General features: G+C 39.1%; 1 protein-coding gene and 1 long non-coding RNA gene across 15 annotated transcripts in view; one reads left to right on the top strand and one right to left on the bottom strand.

Annotated features, from left to right (window-relative positions):
* PSD3 (pleckstrin and Sec7 domain containing 3) overlaps nt 1-17,530 on the bottom strand; it is a 555,378-nt gene that overhangs the window by 346,256 nt on the left and 191,592 nt on the right. Inside the window, exon 1 of one of the 14 annotated variants that reach the window (XM_055286586.2) lies at nt 10,924-11,376. The exons of 12 other annotated variants lie outside the window; for them this stretch is intronic. In XM_055286586.2, coding sequence (XP_055142561.1) covers nt 10,924-10,954 — 31 coding nt within the window. In that variant the 5' untranslated portion in view covers nt 10,955-11,376. Of the gene's footprint in view, nt 1-10,923; nt 11,377-17,530 lie in introns of those variants that run through there. One more of the 14 variants, XM_055286596.2, reaches the window with a different exon arrangement.
* The window catches only part of LOC134731838 (uncharacterized), a 29,471-nt gene continuing 22,366 nt past the window's right edge, over nt 10,426-17,530 (top strand). Inside the window, exon 1 of the long non-coding RNA XR_010114465.1 lies at nt 10,426-10,540. This is a non-coding gene — a long non-coding RNA (uncharacterized lncRNA). The remainder of the gene's footprint in view (nt 10,541-17,530) is intronic.

Raw genomic sequence — 17,530 nt, 5'->3', positions numbered from 1 at the left:
CACGATCTCGGCTCACTACAAGCTCCGCCTCCCAGGTTCACGCCATTTTCCTGCCTCAGCCTCCTGAGGAGCTGGGACTACAGGCGCTCGCTACCACACCCAGCTAATTTTTTGTATTTTTTTAGTAGAGACGGGGTTTTGCTGTGTTAGCCAGGATGGTCTCGATCTCCTGACCTCGTGATCCGCCCGCCTCGGCCTCCCAAAGTGCTGGGATTACAGGCGTGAGCCACCGCGCCTGGCCATTCCAGAACATTTTTATCACTCCCAAAAAGAAACCCTGTATCCATAAGCAGCCACTCCCCATTTCAGCTTTTCTCAGCCCCTGGTAACTACCAATATACTTCCTGTCTCTATGGAATTGTCTATTCTGGACATTTCATGTAAATGCAATCATACGATATATGGCATTTGGGGTCTGACTTCTTTCACCTAGCACAAGGTTGTCGGGTGTACTCATGTCGTATCATGTATCAGAACTTCATTCCTTTTATTTTATTATTTTGTACACATAAGAAGAGAGACGGGGTCTCTCTATGGTTCCCAGGCTGGTCTCAAACTCCTGGTCTCAAGCAAACCTCCCAGTTCAGCCTTCCAAGTAGCTGGACTACAGGTATGCGCCACCGAGCCTGGCTGAGAACTTCATTCTTTATTACTGCCAAATAATATTTCATCATACGGGAACAGTCTTTTCTTTGGCCATTCATCAGTTGATGAGATATTGGAGCTGTTTCCACTTGTTGGCTGCTATGAATAAAAAATGTGTACATAAGTTTCAGGGTCTAAATATATTTTTTCTTTTCTTCCTTTTTTTTTTGAGACAGGGTCACACTCTGTCACCCAGGCTGGAGTGCAGTGGCACGATCATGGCTCACTGCAGCCCTGACCTCCTGGACTCAAGCCATTCTCCCACCTCAGCCTCCTGAGTAGGTGGGACTACAGGCACAGGCATGCACCACCATGCCCAGCTATTTTTTTTTTTTTTTAGAAGAGATGGGGTTCCACCATGTGCCCAGGCTAGTCTCGAACTCCTGGGCTCAAAGGATACGCCTGCCTCGGCCTCCTAAAGTGCTGGCTTTACAGACATGAACCACCACATCTGGCCTAAATATATTTTTTATTCTCTTCTGTATATACCTAGGAGTGAAATTTCTGGATCATATAGTAAATCTATGTCTAACATTTTAAGAAACTGCTGAACAGTTTTCCAAAGCAAATGCACTATTTTACATTCCTACAAGCAATGTCTAAGATTCTATTATTGTCTGTTTATTGTTACAGACATCCTAGAAGTGGTATCTCACTGCGATTCTCATTTGCATTTCCCTAATGACTAATTATGTTGAGCACCTTGTCATGTGTTTTTTGGCCATTTGTGCATCTTTTTTAGAGACACGCCCATTTGATGGCTGAATTATTTGTCTTTTTATTACTGAGTTATAAGAGTTCTTTATATATTCTGGACATAAGTTATTTATTAGATGTATACTTTGCAAATGTTTTCTCCCATTCTGTGAGTTGTCATTTTTCACTTAATTGATAGTGTCTTCTGAAGCACAGAAGTTTTTACTTTTGCTGAAATCCAAATTATCTGTTTTTCCTTTGGTCTCTTGTGCTTTTTGTATCATATGTAGCAAATCATTGTCTAAACCAATATCACAAAGATTACTTTTACGTTGTCTTCTAAGAGTTTTGCAGTATTAGCTATTACATTTAGCTCTCTCATCCACTTTGAATTAATTTTCGTATATGATGTGAAGTAGAAATCCAGCTTCATTATTTTGTATGTGGATATCCAGCGCTATCTGTTGAAAAGACTATTCTTTCCCCACCGAAAAGCCTTGGTGCCCATGTCAAAAATCAATCATATACATATATTAATATATATGCAAAGGTTTATTTCTGGACTCTCAATTCCATTGAGCTAGATGCCTATCTTTTTTTTTTTTTTTTTTCTTTTTGAGAGGATCTCACTCTGTCACTCTGGCTGGAGTACGGTGGTGCAATCACAGTTCACTGCAGTCTTGACCTCCTGGACTCAAGCGATCCTCCCACTTCAGACTTCCAAGTAGCTGGGGCTATAGGCATGCACCACCATGCCTGGACAATTTTTCACCTTTTTTAAGAGACAGGGTCTCATTACATTGCCCAGGCTGGTCTTGAACTCCTAGGCTCAAGTGATCCCTCCCGCCTCAGCCTTGCAGTGTCAGGATTACAGGCATGAAGCACCGCACCCGGCTAGATGCCTATCTTTATGCCAGAATAACACTGTCTCCACTACTGTGGCTTTGCAGTAAGTGAAATCTGGAAGTGTGAGTCTCCTCCAACCTTGTTCTTCCTTTTCCAGGTTGTTTTGGTCACTCTGGGTCCCTTGAATTTCCAGTTAGTTTTAGAATCAACTCATCAGACAGCTGTGATTTTGATAGGGGCTGCAATGAATCTATACAGTACTGGCTTCTTAATAGTATTACTATTACATCTTTTGTTCCATGACCATGGGCTATCTTTTCACTTATTTAATCTCCTTTAATTTCTTTTAGCCATTTTAAAAATAATTTTAAATATACAAATTTTCAATTTATTCCCCTAAGATTCTATTTCTTTTGATACTGCTTTTCAAATTTCTTTAGATCATTCAGTAGCCATGTATAGAAATTCAATTTGTTGCTGTTTATGAATCTTATATCCTACAACCTTGCTTAACTTGGAGCATATAATAACGTATTTGTAGATTACTCAGGATTCTACAAACCAGACCATGTCATCTGTGGATAAAAGCTTTACTTCTTCCTTTACAATCCCAATCCGTCTTTGCTAATCAACTCTCTTTCAACTCCCTTTCACATGTTATACCATTGCCTCTAAACTGAAGGAGGGGGCAGCCCATTAATACCCTGAAAAGATTTATTCTAATCCTAATACACACTGGAAATAAGCTTAAGCATACATACATTCTGAATTAGTAGACATACACATGCTCCTTTGCCTTTGTTCAACTTCTTTTCTCTACCTGACATACTTTTTCTTCCCATTTCAACATAAATCAGATTATTTTCACAATTCAAGACCTAAACCAAATCCCCTGTCCTTAATTACGCCTTCCCTTGCTCGCCAACTCCTGCAAAAAGTCCTCTCCTCTGTATAAATGTCAAAAAGACTTTTGCTGTATGATATATACAGTGTAAAAATACAAACAAATGAGCATAATGTTACTCACACCTTAAAGCTTCCAAAGGCAATAAGGTTTAACTCATCACGAAGTGTTTTAAGAAAACTGACCATAGTGACCGCTGAAGCTGTATTTATAAACAGCACCAAAACATATTACAGTGAAATCCATTCAACAAAGGGAAGAAAAGTGAAACTTAGTCACTTGGGAGTCTACTTTGCTTTAACAGTTTCAATTGCCCTCTGGAAAAAAAAAAAAAAAAACACATACACACACAGAGAACTGAACACTGGCCCCAAGAGAAGTGACAAAAAGATATCAAGGGGCCTCAGAGAAATCTGATAATTCCTTCACCCCATTTTTAATAGTTTTCATTGAAATGTCCCTCAGAAAGGGGCAGCAAATGCAGCAACTGTGGGCAAGTGCTTGTGATGTCTGATATAACAACTTGGCAACCGGTCAAAGAAAATGAGGTCAGGTAAGAGGGAGAAAGGGCAAGGCAAAGCCCTGCGTGACAGATTGCCTGCTTTACTATTAAATATTGGAGTAGTTTCTCCTGGTCTATGTTTACTGTTCTAAGAACTGGAATAGATGAGGGAAGACAAATGTTCTGAGAGGTGAAATGACCTGACCAAGGTCAATAAAATGATGTTCAATAAAGTATTGTTTTTAGCACTGTAAGTCAGGACTATCTTCCGTCTCTCAGGAGTCAAAGCCCGGGAGAAACTCAGGGACACTGAACTGTGTGAGACCATCATTCACCATTGCTTTTTTTCCTTTTTGAGATAGGGTCTCACTCTGTCACCCAGCTGGGGTGCAGTGGCACCATCATAGCTCACTGCAGCCTCAACCTCCTCCGGTGCTCAAGTGATCCTCCAGCCTCAGCCTCTGGAGTAGCTGGAACCACAGGCATGTGCCACCTCACCCGGCTAATTATTTTATTTTTATTTTTTTGGAGAGATGGGGTTTCCCTATGTTGCCCAGACTGGTCTCGAGCTCCTGGGCTCAAGTGATCCTCCCACCTTGGCCTCCCAAAGTGCTGGGATTACAGGCGTGAACTAACACATTCAGCCAAGGCCATCATTTCTAAGAGCAGTAATGTTAACAAATATAACGAAGAATAAAACCAGAAGTGTTCTAGTTGTAGCTTCTGGGTAGAAACAGCCTTAATCAACACGTCCCTAAGGATTCAGCATAACAGCAAGAATTTCCTTTCAAATAAGGCACCCTCTGTCACACCCCATGAGCAGTTTATTTTTGCTGTTTGCATTGGTTATCACAACTTGACTGGCTTTAACAACACAGTTAAAGACGGTGTTGCTCATCCTGACCTTTTATTTAGAATTTCTGATTTATTCCTTATGTTTAAAAATTGGGACTATATGCTAAGACAATTATTTTTTTTAAAAAGACCAAATTATTGTTTTAAGATTTTTTTAAGATGCTCCGTTTTAAAATAGGGCCTTAGATACTTCCTATTAAATGCCCATTGTTTCCAAAATTCATTCACACATTCAGCAAATATTGATTACCTGCTATGTACTAAACACAGGGGATTCAAAACTGAGTATTTCCAGAACATGAGAAGTCTGTTTGGCATGTTAGAAAGCTCCCCTTGGTAGAATGTGAAGGATGTGTAGCAGAGAGCGTACAAGCATAGACTCAGGAATAACCACACAGACTTCTGGCAATAGTACAGGGGAGAGACGGTGAGTGCTAGAGCCAGAACAAATGCAGAATAGACAGGAACAAAGACGCAAGGGGTGCCGCATCTCCCACGACACTCTACTTGGACCAGCATCCATGCCCATAATCTTCTCATCTTCTCTGCCCCAGGCCCCTCTAGTTTCAACATGGCCTCTTCCAACTGCTATGAGCTCTTACACCAAACTTGAAACTTGTTAAGACTTTCCCTTTCAGTCTACATCTATTACTAATGTAAGAATCCACTGAAAACATTTCCCCTCCAGCGAGCCTTTCTGAATTAGTCCTACCTGAATTTGGTCTTCCATGTGTGACAAAGGGACTCAGGGACTTGCTAAATATAAAAAAAGAACTTGAGCGCTTACCTAAATATAAACCACACACTAGTAGAATGTGAATTAATAAAGAGTTCATACTTTACTGCGTGTATTTTTCCCCTTAAAGAAATGAAAATGTAGTGTAGAGTGTGGAGGAGGGAAGACAGAAGAAGAGTTTTCACATTCATCTGAAATATATGTACTTTTTGGAGGTATCTATTTATACTCCATTAGAAGTCATACTTTTCTATCAGATCTTATCTGCTGCTTTGTGTATCTGGTTAGATTCCTAACAAATCGTGTTTCCTGTTGTTTAGCAAAGATGCTTTTCCTGCAATGACATATAAACCCACTGATTTTTTAAGACCTTTTTTCTTTTGATTGGGTATATTGAGAAAGAAATGAGATACACTTGAATGTTAATAAGATGAATTTTAGGAGTGCTCTGGGTTATATATTAAGTAGTCATCTGTTTCTGGAACACAGGGACAGAGCTGTAATATAATGAAATGCAATAGAAAGAAATTTCTTCAAATTGTGAGAAAATAAGCCTGCTCCATAAGATTGGCTGCAGAAAAACCAGGGCCTTTCTAAGAATTAACCTGTTTGAGCAGCAGTAAATCAAACAGGTTTTCTTCCACTCTGGCTAGCAAACTCCTTAAAAGACAATAGTTCAAGAAAAACAAAATGCAAGAACTATTTGCCACATCTACTGTAAACTCGGTTGCTGTAAGCTGAAATATGAACCAGATAAAACCATTTTCATGAGGGATTCTCAGCAATAGGACATACGTTTCCCCAGACTATATGATGGTCATATCCATGCCTAGGTTCCTCAGGAGAGCCACGATTATGGATTCTACACACATATACTTTCTAGAACCTGGGACCAGTCATGCCATTTTTTAGAAAAACGTTTTTCTTTTGTCTTGTATTGTTTTGTTGCCACAAAAATATAAAGTCTAAAAGGCCAGAACTTTATTTGCTTTCTTTACAATTATATCTCCAGAGCCTATGACAATCTTACCTAGCAAAGTGGGTATTTTTGTTGAATCAATCAATTATGAATGTCCCAGAACCAACAGGATACCAATTAATAGAAGATGAAAGCCAGATGAGGTGGCTCACGCCTGTAATCTCAACTCTTTGGGAGCTTGAGGCAGGAGGTTCGCTTGAGCTCAGGAGTTCGAGACCATCCTGGGCAAACAGGGAGACCCCTTCTCTACAAAAAATTTAAAAACTTAGCCAGGCGTGGTGGTGTGTTCCTGTGCTCCCAGCTACTTGGGAGGCTGAGGTGAGAGGACTGCTTGAGTCTGGGAGGTTGAGGCTGCAGTGAACTGTGATTGTGCCACTGCCCTCCAGCCGGGACAACACAGCAAGACCCTATCTCAACAAACAAACAACCAAACAAACAAACAAAAAACCTTAAGACAGAAGCAAAAAAGTAGCCTCCTTAAACATAAGCAAAATACTCTATGTTAGTGTCACCCAAGTCCTACCCACTGCTTCTAAGTCCAGGCTTGAAAAGGATTCGGGAAACAGTAGGCTGCTTCCTGATATTAGAGCCAGCTCATTCTCTCATTTACTCAGCCAACATTTCTTGTGGACCATGAGTGCATCAAGCAGCAGAGAAAAGGGCAACAAACAAGAGGAACCTGGCCTCTGTCATCAAGGAGCTTACAATCCAGCAGCTCCATCTATATATACCGTCTGCTCGCAAACAAATTTCAGGCAGTGGTAAATTTCAGTGGAGATAATCTCAGCCTATTCTAGAATTCAGCATGATGCTACGTGAGCTATTACCATTAAGTATAAATTTCTCAGTGGATTTCTGCCTAACACTGTGTTGTCCAATTTGGTAGCCATATCCACATAAGCCTATTTACATTTACATTTAAGCCACTTAAAATTTAATAAAATTGAAAATGTAGTTCCTTAGTGCTCCATACGGTATGTAGCTAATACCTACCAGATTCCACTATACAGATGTATAGATATCTGTGTATACATATATAGATATAGATATCTATATATCTGTAGAGTGGAGTATGTATATCTGTAGATACCTGTATATTTCTATATCTATCTATACACAGAGAACATTTCCGTCATCACAGAAAGCTCTATTTGAAAGTGCTGCCCTAGAGCCTTTCTACTCAGTGTGCCCTTGAGAAAGCAGCATAGATATCACCAAGGAGGCTTGTTAGAAATTCAGACTCTTAGGCACCACCTCAGACATTCCCAATCAGAATCCTTTTGGTTTCTAACAAGAATCCCAGAGGATTCGTATACACGTTACAGGATGAGAAACACGGCTCCAGAAAACTACAACAATATCTACAAGTCATTCTGACTACATTTAATGCCTACTTTTTTATTTTAAAGAGATCACAACTGCCTGTCTCCTAACTCAGAGGTCCAACTGTTCAATCAAATAGGCCTCAACTAAAGTAAGTTCCAAGAAAACAATCTCATTCCTGTAAAGAGAAACACTTGATCATTCTGGTCTGGGTTTACCCTCGAATTAGCAAGTAACCCCAGTCCCTTTCCAAGATAGGAAGAGAATTGCCTCTGCTGTAATATGACCCCTTGTTGATTTTATAGCTCATAGTAAATTTCTCTCACAATGAATGGCCAATGACTCTCTACTTACACAAAAAGATCATAAAATAACTGCAAATGTAAACTTGACCATTAGTCAAAACCTGTATATTATTATTTGTACACAGCCTTAAAAAAATTACATTGGAGCTTAAGGAAACGGGATCAGGGAAGGGTAAAGACTTTTCAATTTTTAAAAACCAGAATATTTTCCCAGGATTTTAATGTTCATATCTTTGGATGTGTTGCTTGTAAAATAGAAATGTATGGGGAAATTCAGTCTGATAAGGTACTATGGAGAATGCACTAAGGGTCTTATAATCTATTTCCTATGAGTATAGTTCATCGGATTTTCAATCCTTTGTAAATTATGGCTAACCCAGCCACTAATAATCTGTTTTCCCTCCTTTCTACATGTGATATTCATAAATGCAATAACATCTTTGGCGTCCTCTGTTCCCTAATGAATATCAGTTAGTATAAAACTTGATATTATATTAGTACAAGAAAACTATAAATTAGTAAGCTATTTTAACATTTGAAAATTTATAGAAGCAAGCTTAAAAACACACTCCCCTAACTTGTGAGAAAGGAATTCAGTTCCAAAGACGAGGGCAGGAAAAAGAGTGACCACTCTGATCCCTTAGTGTGAAATTTCATAAATCTGTAAGATTGGAAGATAAATGCTTAATTTACAAAACAAATATAAAGAGCAAGTCTTGCAGAGTTAAAAAAAAACTCAAATGCATTTCATCTATAAGTAACTATAATCCTTAACTGTAATAATGATCAACGTTTTTACGTTTGGTAATCAATAAATTTCACCAGCAACACAGTGATACATGACTCAAATTTGCAATGCAATAGTAAAATTTGTATTAAAATAAAACAAGAGGATAATCAAACCCATTTTGCCCAGCAATAGAAAATAAATATGGTATGATAAAAATAACTGAAAAATGAATATGACTAATGAGAACTACTAAAAGAGTAATCTAAATACATTATATTTTAAGACACTCTCTTCACCCTAAGAAAAGTCATGTTTTGAAGAAAACTACGGTATGTAATCCAGGATGCTGGCTATTATCTGGACACTGATAATGCTAAAGGCACAGATATTTAAGTTGTTTATGTGTTGGAAAAAAAAAAAAAAAAAAAAAAAAAGGAAAAGGCCTGCCAACCACTACACAAGCTTCTAACATGTGCACACGAACAGAAAATATTCCATTAATTGGACAATCTTTCCCCAAGTGATTAATAGTTACAGCTGTGCTTACGGCAAACTAAATTTCACATACTAATGATTCAGAACCCAATTTTTCTTATTCAGCTCTAATCCCTAGAGAAATGATACTAGTTTACCATTCAATCAATTTCAGAGGCAGCTCTGTGAGCTAAGGAGTGGCACCACATACAGCATACCAAAGGGAAGCTTGAGTGAGACAGGGAACACCCCGTTAATTTTAAACCAAAGTCTCTGCAACTGTGCAGAGCACTGTTACTTGTTAGGGAGAAGAAACACTAAGCTGTAAGAGCTGAATTTGAGCTCATCTTTAAAATTGCCGTTTTTCAAAGCTGGTTTCCTTTTTTCAACCAGTGGGGTTCTCCACTCTTGTCTGCCTCTCTCTGTCATAACTTCTGGTTTTTATAGCCACATCTTGTGCTTCTCCTTTAAGCCTTTTACCTTCTGATCAGGGATGCCCCTCCGATTTCATCCATTCTGTCCATTTTCTACGCTCCTTTCTGTTGGGGAATCCATACTTTTAAAAATCCAATTGTAAAATTTCTCTCTCTTTACTGACTCTTTAGTTTTAGTTTTATTTTTAAAAGCCAAAAAAAAAGCTTAAACTAAACTTTTAAATAACCACAGTCTCGCTCACAGCAAGCTTTCTTCTGCTAAAATTAACACAGATATGGGAAGATTAATATAAACTGTTTCTTATATATGTAGGAAATATTGTGACATTTAAGAATTTGATGTTTCAAAAAACCATACAATTCTTTTAAAAAATAATTATGAATGCCAAGCAGCTGGAGTTCTTAGCAGTGATGATCAACTACAGCTGTGGACTTCTTTAAACTGCTGTCTATGAAGACAGATGTTAGGTGCAGTGGCAAACACGTCACCTCACTCAGCCTCCAGCGTGTAGCAGACTCAGGACTCAGCTGATCCACATTTGCAGCCAGTAGTTTTCATGCTCAATAAGAGACACACAGTTTCACTAAGGATTCAGGCTACAATCTGACATAAACAATTATCCCAAGTATATCTAGAAATGCAAATTTTACAGAGAGTTGTAAGTCAGTTTCCATGGTGAGAGAGAAATAAATCTTGAATTACTATAAAAGCGACACTTTTAACAAACAGGAAAAACACATCCCTGTGTGTAAACTGAGATACCTGTTACAAACTTCCAGTAAAGATTCTATCTCAGCCTCAACTAGCATGTTTCCAGAACATTTTTGGTGCTACCTTTGAGCTAACCTTGTTCCCTTCAAGACTATTCAGATACTAAGCTGTACTTCAGGCACACAGATGGAAAGCAGTTTGAGCTCTTTAAGAGAAACTCCTCCCCTATTCCCATCCAGCACTACAACATTATGTCTTTCTAAAACTGGAGGGGTAGCCTGTTTTCTCTCTTTCTGTCTGTATAATATATCACAAACAGGGAGCAGACATAGGGTGACAGAATTGTGTGTTCCCAGGAAAGCTGGTGGGGAAAAAAAATGAAAAGAAGTAAGATTACAGGTAAGAATAATATTCTGCTTTCTATATAAAAATAAAAATTTTGAAAAACTCAATGTCACATGCTGAAATCAACATTCCAGGTAAAGCCAGGTGAGGTGCTGGGCACAGGCATTCAGAGGGCAGGTGGCATCTCTCTGATGACTGGGAATTAAGGAATGGTTGGCGTGGGCATCCCTGAATAAATGCAAAATGCTCTCCTCTATGTCTGGATTCAGCAGAACCTGGTCTAGCCCCAGGGGTCTCCTACTGGGACGCTCAAAAGACAAGACTAGTAAGCAAAAGCAGTCAATAATACAGACGGATACTTTCACAGCAGCATTTAAAAGAAATAGATATATAATAATATATTTGCCTGCACAGACCTACAAATAGAGGTTACTCACAGAGATTACTGTAGCTCCAGCAGTTACCCATTGATCATAGAAAATGCCCAGTTCATCAGTTTAACGCTTGAGAAAAGTTAGCTTAAAAAGAAGCAAGCTAATTCAAAATATGCTGTTCTAGTCAACTGGAAGCAAATTAGTTTCAGACTTCCTGGCAGCCCCTTTTGCCCTGCACTGCACACGGTGATGTAAATGGAAGCACTTTGAGCACTTGGAACCCGAGCCGAGAGGAGCTGCTGCCTCAGTCCCTCTCACAAAGGCGGAAGCAGCCTGTTCTCCCGTTTGCTCTCCCTCTGTCTGCCTCTGCTGCACTCTACCTTGGTAGCTTACCGAAAACAGCCACCGTAGGGCGTTTTTATATTTGTGAAAACTACTTCCAAGGAGATAATTGAGATGCCGGGAGTTAGCTTTAATGTAACCATGTCCCCCAGCGCAGCAGCAGGAAGCCCAGCAAAGGCTTGGAGAGGATTGTACCATCCTGGGTGACATCAGAGGTGGGGCTGTCATCTTAGTATTATGCAGCATTTTCTCCAATGCAAGAATGACACATGGGAAAGAGATGGGTAGGTTCTCTTTAAAAGGGTTTGATTCTTGTATTATTTTAATAGACAAGGGAAAAGCAAATACATTGTTTAAAAGCTGCCGCAGAATGACACAAATCCTGCTTTGCCAGTCCTTATCTCACTGCTAAGTGATGCTGCCATTTAAAGTCATTTTAGTGACGATTGTATCTTGTTCCTGTGATTAAATTAATATTTAATGGATGATTGCTGTTACTCGGAAATGTGACATGAAAAGATTCAAAACCAGTAACATCCGTTTTTAAATATGAAGCCATAAACTTTTATATCACTTACAGTACCTTGGATGTATACAATGCCTTTCAACACAATCTCAGTAAAAGCACCAAATGTAAAAACTAATAGTTTTATACGAGAAAAGTGAAGTGAGGTGGAAAGTAGCACAAGATGAATAAGATATTGTAATATTATTGATCCTTAATAGTGATAATGGCTATTAATACAAATATTAAAAATAACATGAAAATTCCAATCTTTTGCAACCCTAATATTTCCAACCAGTATGAGATTCATGGGCTGACAACACAAACCACTTCACAGTTGCTTTCATTCATTCCATATACATTTACTGAGTGCCAAACAGGGTGCTGAAAAATGTGTTAGGTTTAATTTGGAGAACGTTTCTGACAAGTAATAATATAATCAGGATAGAAAGTATTTACTTACGTGCCAGGCACTATACTAAGCAGTTTTATTGTATTAATGCATCTATTTCTACTAGCAGCCCTGTGGGATGGCTACTATGATTAACCCATTTTATAGATGAGACTACTAAAACCCAAGAGAGGTGTGTGACTTGTCGAAGACCCCACGGCTAATGCTGGCACAACCAGGATTCAAACACAGGCAAGGTGCCTCTAAAGTCCACCCTCCCTACCCCTAAGCTAAAGTGCCTCCAGGGGGATTCCTTGCCAAGTAAAAGAAGTCTAAAGGATGAATATAATTTTCAGGATTCAGAATCATAGCAAGCCAAAAATATCCACCTCTCAAGAAGGCTGGCCCAAATATAAGAGGATATAGATGAGAGTGTGCACCTAGAGAGAGCACCAAGGTAGTGGAAATACACCCAGAAACAGAAGCTCAGTGCCGACTACCTGTGTGACCTTGGGCCAATGCCTTAAAACTTTCCAGCTTTAGCTTCCTTATCTCTGAGCTAGAGATGTTTAAATTACAGATCAGTATAACCACGTGGTTACAGCACACAATCTCGGCTATTAATCTGGATTCCTTCACTTTCCAATTATGTTACCTTGAGCAAGTTATTTAACCTCTGTGAGCCTCAATTTGCATCTGAAAAAAAACGAGAATAATAATGGAGTTTTCTGAGGATTAAATGAACTATACATACAAATACATAAAGCACTCAGAGTAGCAACCAGTATAGAATAAAAAGCTCAAGGTTTTATTACTGATACTATAATCACCATGACTTTTAGTAGAATTACATTTTTTATAAAACTACCCACTTCCCTTTTTAAAATCCTCTCAAAGAAGAGCTAGTTTTTGAGTTGGTTTGAACAGCAGAAAGGACAACCTTTGTTGGCTTCATACAAACACTAAACAGTCCGTGAATCACCAATTCCCTATGAGATGTAAGCTGAATTTGTTGGGCAAGCCTTCTAAGACCACTCCTTCTAAGGGGAGGAAAGAGGGGTAAGCGCCCTTTTGTTCTCCCTCTTCCTTATGCCTGGAATTCAGAAGACGGAGCTAGAAGTGAAGCAGCCCCACGGAATTGTGAGCGTCCCATAAGCTAGTAGGGCAAAGCCGAAAGCACCCCATACCCACCACAGATCTCCTACCCCCACCCACCATCTTCACATGGGGGAGAAATTTACATGGGTCAAGTTACTGAATTCAAGTTTTCCAAATGTCTACAGCGTATCGCATTAGGCTTTAGTTAACATTTACTTTGACTAGCCCCCTAAAACACTATTTCAAAACGTAAAGCTCAGAAATAAATTACTTACATGTTCTCTAGTCTTTTACTGCACCATCTCTTAAAAATATGCACAAAAAACAGCACCTGCTTAGCAGTGCCATCTTGAACTCCTCAATTGTTTCATTTTGTTTGTATTGATTATATTCTCTTATTCTCTGTGTTCTTGATACTCTGGTATTTGGGGCCTTGACTGTGGAGGGACGGTTCCTCCCAGGGCTGGCTAATTCCTAGAGACAGAAAAGACCCCTGTGCGAGCGTGCCTGTGATACACAAACCAACCAATCCAGAGCCACAGCAGGTAATATTCCCCCTGTCCTAAATCACCCAGGCCCAGGTCCTGGACAACCGGGGACCATCCCTATAGCCCAAGGCCTGCCAAAATTATTCAAACTAGCCAATCTTAATCTTACCCAGCTTGGCTACCCCGTCTTGCCCATTCCCTTCTGAAAAAAACAAAACAAAACAAAAAAAAACAATAAAGCCTCTGGGCCATGCTCCCCCATCTCCCATCTCTGGCTCCCATCCCAACCTGGTGTTTCCCTGTGACCCTGTACAATGTACTGAGCCTCCTGTGCCTAGGGATCTGTGAGTATAAACCTCTTTCATAACAGTCATTTCCATGTCTGGATGTCTCCCCATACCTGAATTTTTAAAAACCCCATGTACAAATTTTAGAGCAAAATTTGGACAGGAATAAATGATTACTCACTAATTATCAGGAACAAAATTTCAAATGCACAATGTATTTCCAGACTCTAAAGTCACTAGCACTTTGGCTGTTTAGTTTGGAAATGACAAACTACAGGTAATAAATTTTTATTTGATATAAGGTGTTATTTCTAAAAAAATTTCAAATAAAGTAGTAGAAACAGGCAAGCAAGCTATTATTATCCAACCTGATATAAGATTTTTAGAAATACAACTTTTTCACAAATCAAGACTGACTGCATGATATTGAGTTTTATTATCATAACATCCTGTTTTATTGTTCCCTTTTTTTAAACCACGGGATCCACGTAGGAGACAATAAGATTACTGGAAGAACTGGTAACAATAATTCCTTATGCAAAGTAACTTTTCCTTCATTGAACAAGTCCCTGTAAACAAGAAATCAGTTTTCCTAGCTCAATTTATTACTTTTTCAGTCTGGTTCTTAGATCTTGAAAAAAAATTCAATGCCAATTTAAGGCTTAAAAAAATTGAGTTTTTGTATTTTAGTCTGTTGTCTCCATTACCAGGTACATCTAAATGTTCAAGCTTAATCTAGAGAGATAATCAGAATTCCAAGAAGATATTATGTGAAATAAATACAAGTGAGCAGAGAGGAGAGAGGTGAAAAGCCAAAACCTGTCAATAATGATAGTCATGCCGGAGCTCTGTACCCTAATATGCTGTTTTGAAAAGAAAACCTCAAAAGTGAAATTTAACTTATAAAGGGTATACATACGACCCTCCTGGTAAGCTCGTTGGGAAACATACAGTATAAAAGGTTTGTATGCTGGAAACATTACATGTAATAAAGAGGTAATTACAAGTCACCTGCAAAGCTCTACAATTGTCCTAGAGCTACTTGACAGATGAACAAAGTTAGCTAAGCTCACTGTCTTGAGTTACTGAGTGTCATCCCTCTCAGCACAGAAGTGATGTGTGTTCCCTGCACTGTGAACTACACTGGGGGTAAGGGTGGGAGGGGGGAACAATGAGAAAAGGGGTCGAGTGGCAGAAAGTCACAATGAACATTTTGAGATTCCTGTCTTCCAGGGACCAAGCAAGATGCTTTTCACCTCTCAGGCCTCCCCTGTCACTTTCTAAGAAACTCTCAACCACCAGTTTCTGTGTCCTAACCCAGCCTGTGATAGAAAGGAAAGACCAAAGAAGAGCAGGAAGCAGATCTCATAGCAGGTCTCTGTCAGTCCCTGTTAACCCAGAGCTTACTATGGATAATGCATGCTACATAGTAGACACCCAATTGATTGTTTCATTTAATCCTTAAAACCTTCCTACCAGGTAGGTATCAGGTATACCTGAATATAAGGCAACTCTAAATAACTGTTAGGTAGTCCATAAATTCCAGTGGGGCAAAAAGTTACTGGCCACATTGAATATTTAAATTTTTAGGATGGATGAACTAATCAAATGGCTCCTTATAATATTTTATTATGTTAATTTGCATATATAAAATCACATAATACATTAAAACAATAAATAAATGCCTGTTTTCATTCGCTTCCACTTCAGGAAATGATTTTGTTCAAGCTTTTCATGTGTAATTTGTCATAAGGATCTTTGCTACCACTAGAGTCTCCTTATCTTGCATCTTCAGTTCTAAGTTATTTGAGATACAGCAATTTTTTAAATGTGTGATGGAAATTCTATCCTAACCTACAGTATCCATTCACTAGCAGTGATCTGAACATCACTTACTGCATGTATGACCTAGAAGAGTCATCTTTAAGAAGCTAGTTTATCCAACATCCGACACCTGCACCTCCGAGAGCATTTCCCCAGGAAGAATTACTAAATGTGTGTTCAACTTGTTTTCTCCCTCTTTTTACCCTGTTTTAGTGATCTCCATAAGCATTCCAAACTGACATTATCTATAGTTATTTCAAGCTCATATGTTTTCTCCAAAGAATTCTTTGTTAATCAAAATAATCAAAAGAGGATCCCTAACACAGAACACTTTAAGAACTTAATGTAAGACCACTCCCTCTTTTCTGATATCTTTTTGAGAAAAACAACCTCACCCTGACTTTGGGATATATTGAGTATTCATTCCTTTTTACAAACGAAGAATATAGAGAAAGTTTAAGCAACCTTAAGAATATAGAGAAAGTTAACCCAACACACAGTTAAAAGAATAAGAAGCATCCCTCAGACCATAGTTTAGAAAAGGGGCATTTAGTGGGCAGCCCACATGTGAATATAAAGAAGAGCAGAAGAGAACAAACAAAGCCACTCTTTTACATTATGTTGCACTATCTTTTTTTCTAGCATAGTTGGAGAATTTTAATCTTTCTTTCCCTATTGATTGTTTGCAGTCACTTATTTACAATCACATACACACACACACACACACACACAAACACAAACTTTATTTTCTATTAATATAAACCATATAAACATTTTTTTTTTTTTTGAGACAGAGTCTCACTCTGTCTCCCCAGCTGAAGTGCAGTGGTGCTATCTTGGCTCAATGCAAGATCCGCCTCCTGGGTTCATGCCATTCTCCTGCCTCAGCCTCCCGAGTAGCTGGGACTACAGGGGCCTGCCACCACACCCAGCTAATTTTTTGTATTTTTAGTAAAGACAGAGTTTCACCATGTTAGCCAGGATGGTCTCGATCTCCTGACCTTATGATCTGCCTGCCTCGGCCTCCCAAAGTGCTGGGACTACAGGCGTGAGCCACTGCACCTGGCCATAAACATTTTTAATGAACACACGATGTATCATTAGTAACACAATTTAGTCATTGTTGAGTAGCCTGGATATTTCCAGTTATTTCCAATATTATCCTAATTTTTTTTTTTTTTTTTTTTTTGAGACAGGGCCTCACTCTGTCACCCAGGCTGGAGTGCCATGGCGTGATCTCGGTTCACTGCAATCTCTGCCTCCCAGGTTCAAGTGATTCTCACACCTCGGCCTCCCAAGTGGCTGGGGTTACAGGCATGTATCACCATGTATGGCTAATTTTTGAATTTTTAGTAGAGACAGGGTTTCACCATGTTGGCCAGGCTGGTCTCAAACTTCCGGACTCAAATAATCTGTCCACTTCAGCCTCCCACAGTGCTGGGATTACAGGCATGAGCAACCGTGCCCAGACCCAAAGTAAATTCTTATACTGACAACTGGATAACATGATTCAGAATGTAAGCAAAATATAAGTCCCACTGATGCAAATGAAATAAATGTCCAAGAAGTCAGTGATATGTATCTGTTTTGTGCACTGTTGCATCCCCATGTCACTGAGAACCCCAGAAAGTACAAAGACCAAATTGCAAGGTCAAGATGGCATAAAACACGGTTGCATGTACTGGGCAAGAAGCACTTTGATGGTGAGCTGAGAAACTGCTTTTGCCATGTACTG

Source organism: Symphalangus syndactylus, chromosome 1 (assembly GCF_028878055.3).
Source record: "Symphalangus syndactylus isolate Jambi chromosome 1, NHGRI_mSymSyn1-v2.1_pri, whole genome shotgun sequence".
Lineage (NCBI taxonomy): Eukaryota > Metazoa > Chordata > Mammalia > Primates > Hylobatidae > Symphalangus > Symphalangus syndactylus.
This window is presented reverse-complemented; position numbering and strand designations above follow the sequence as displayed.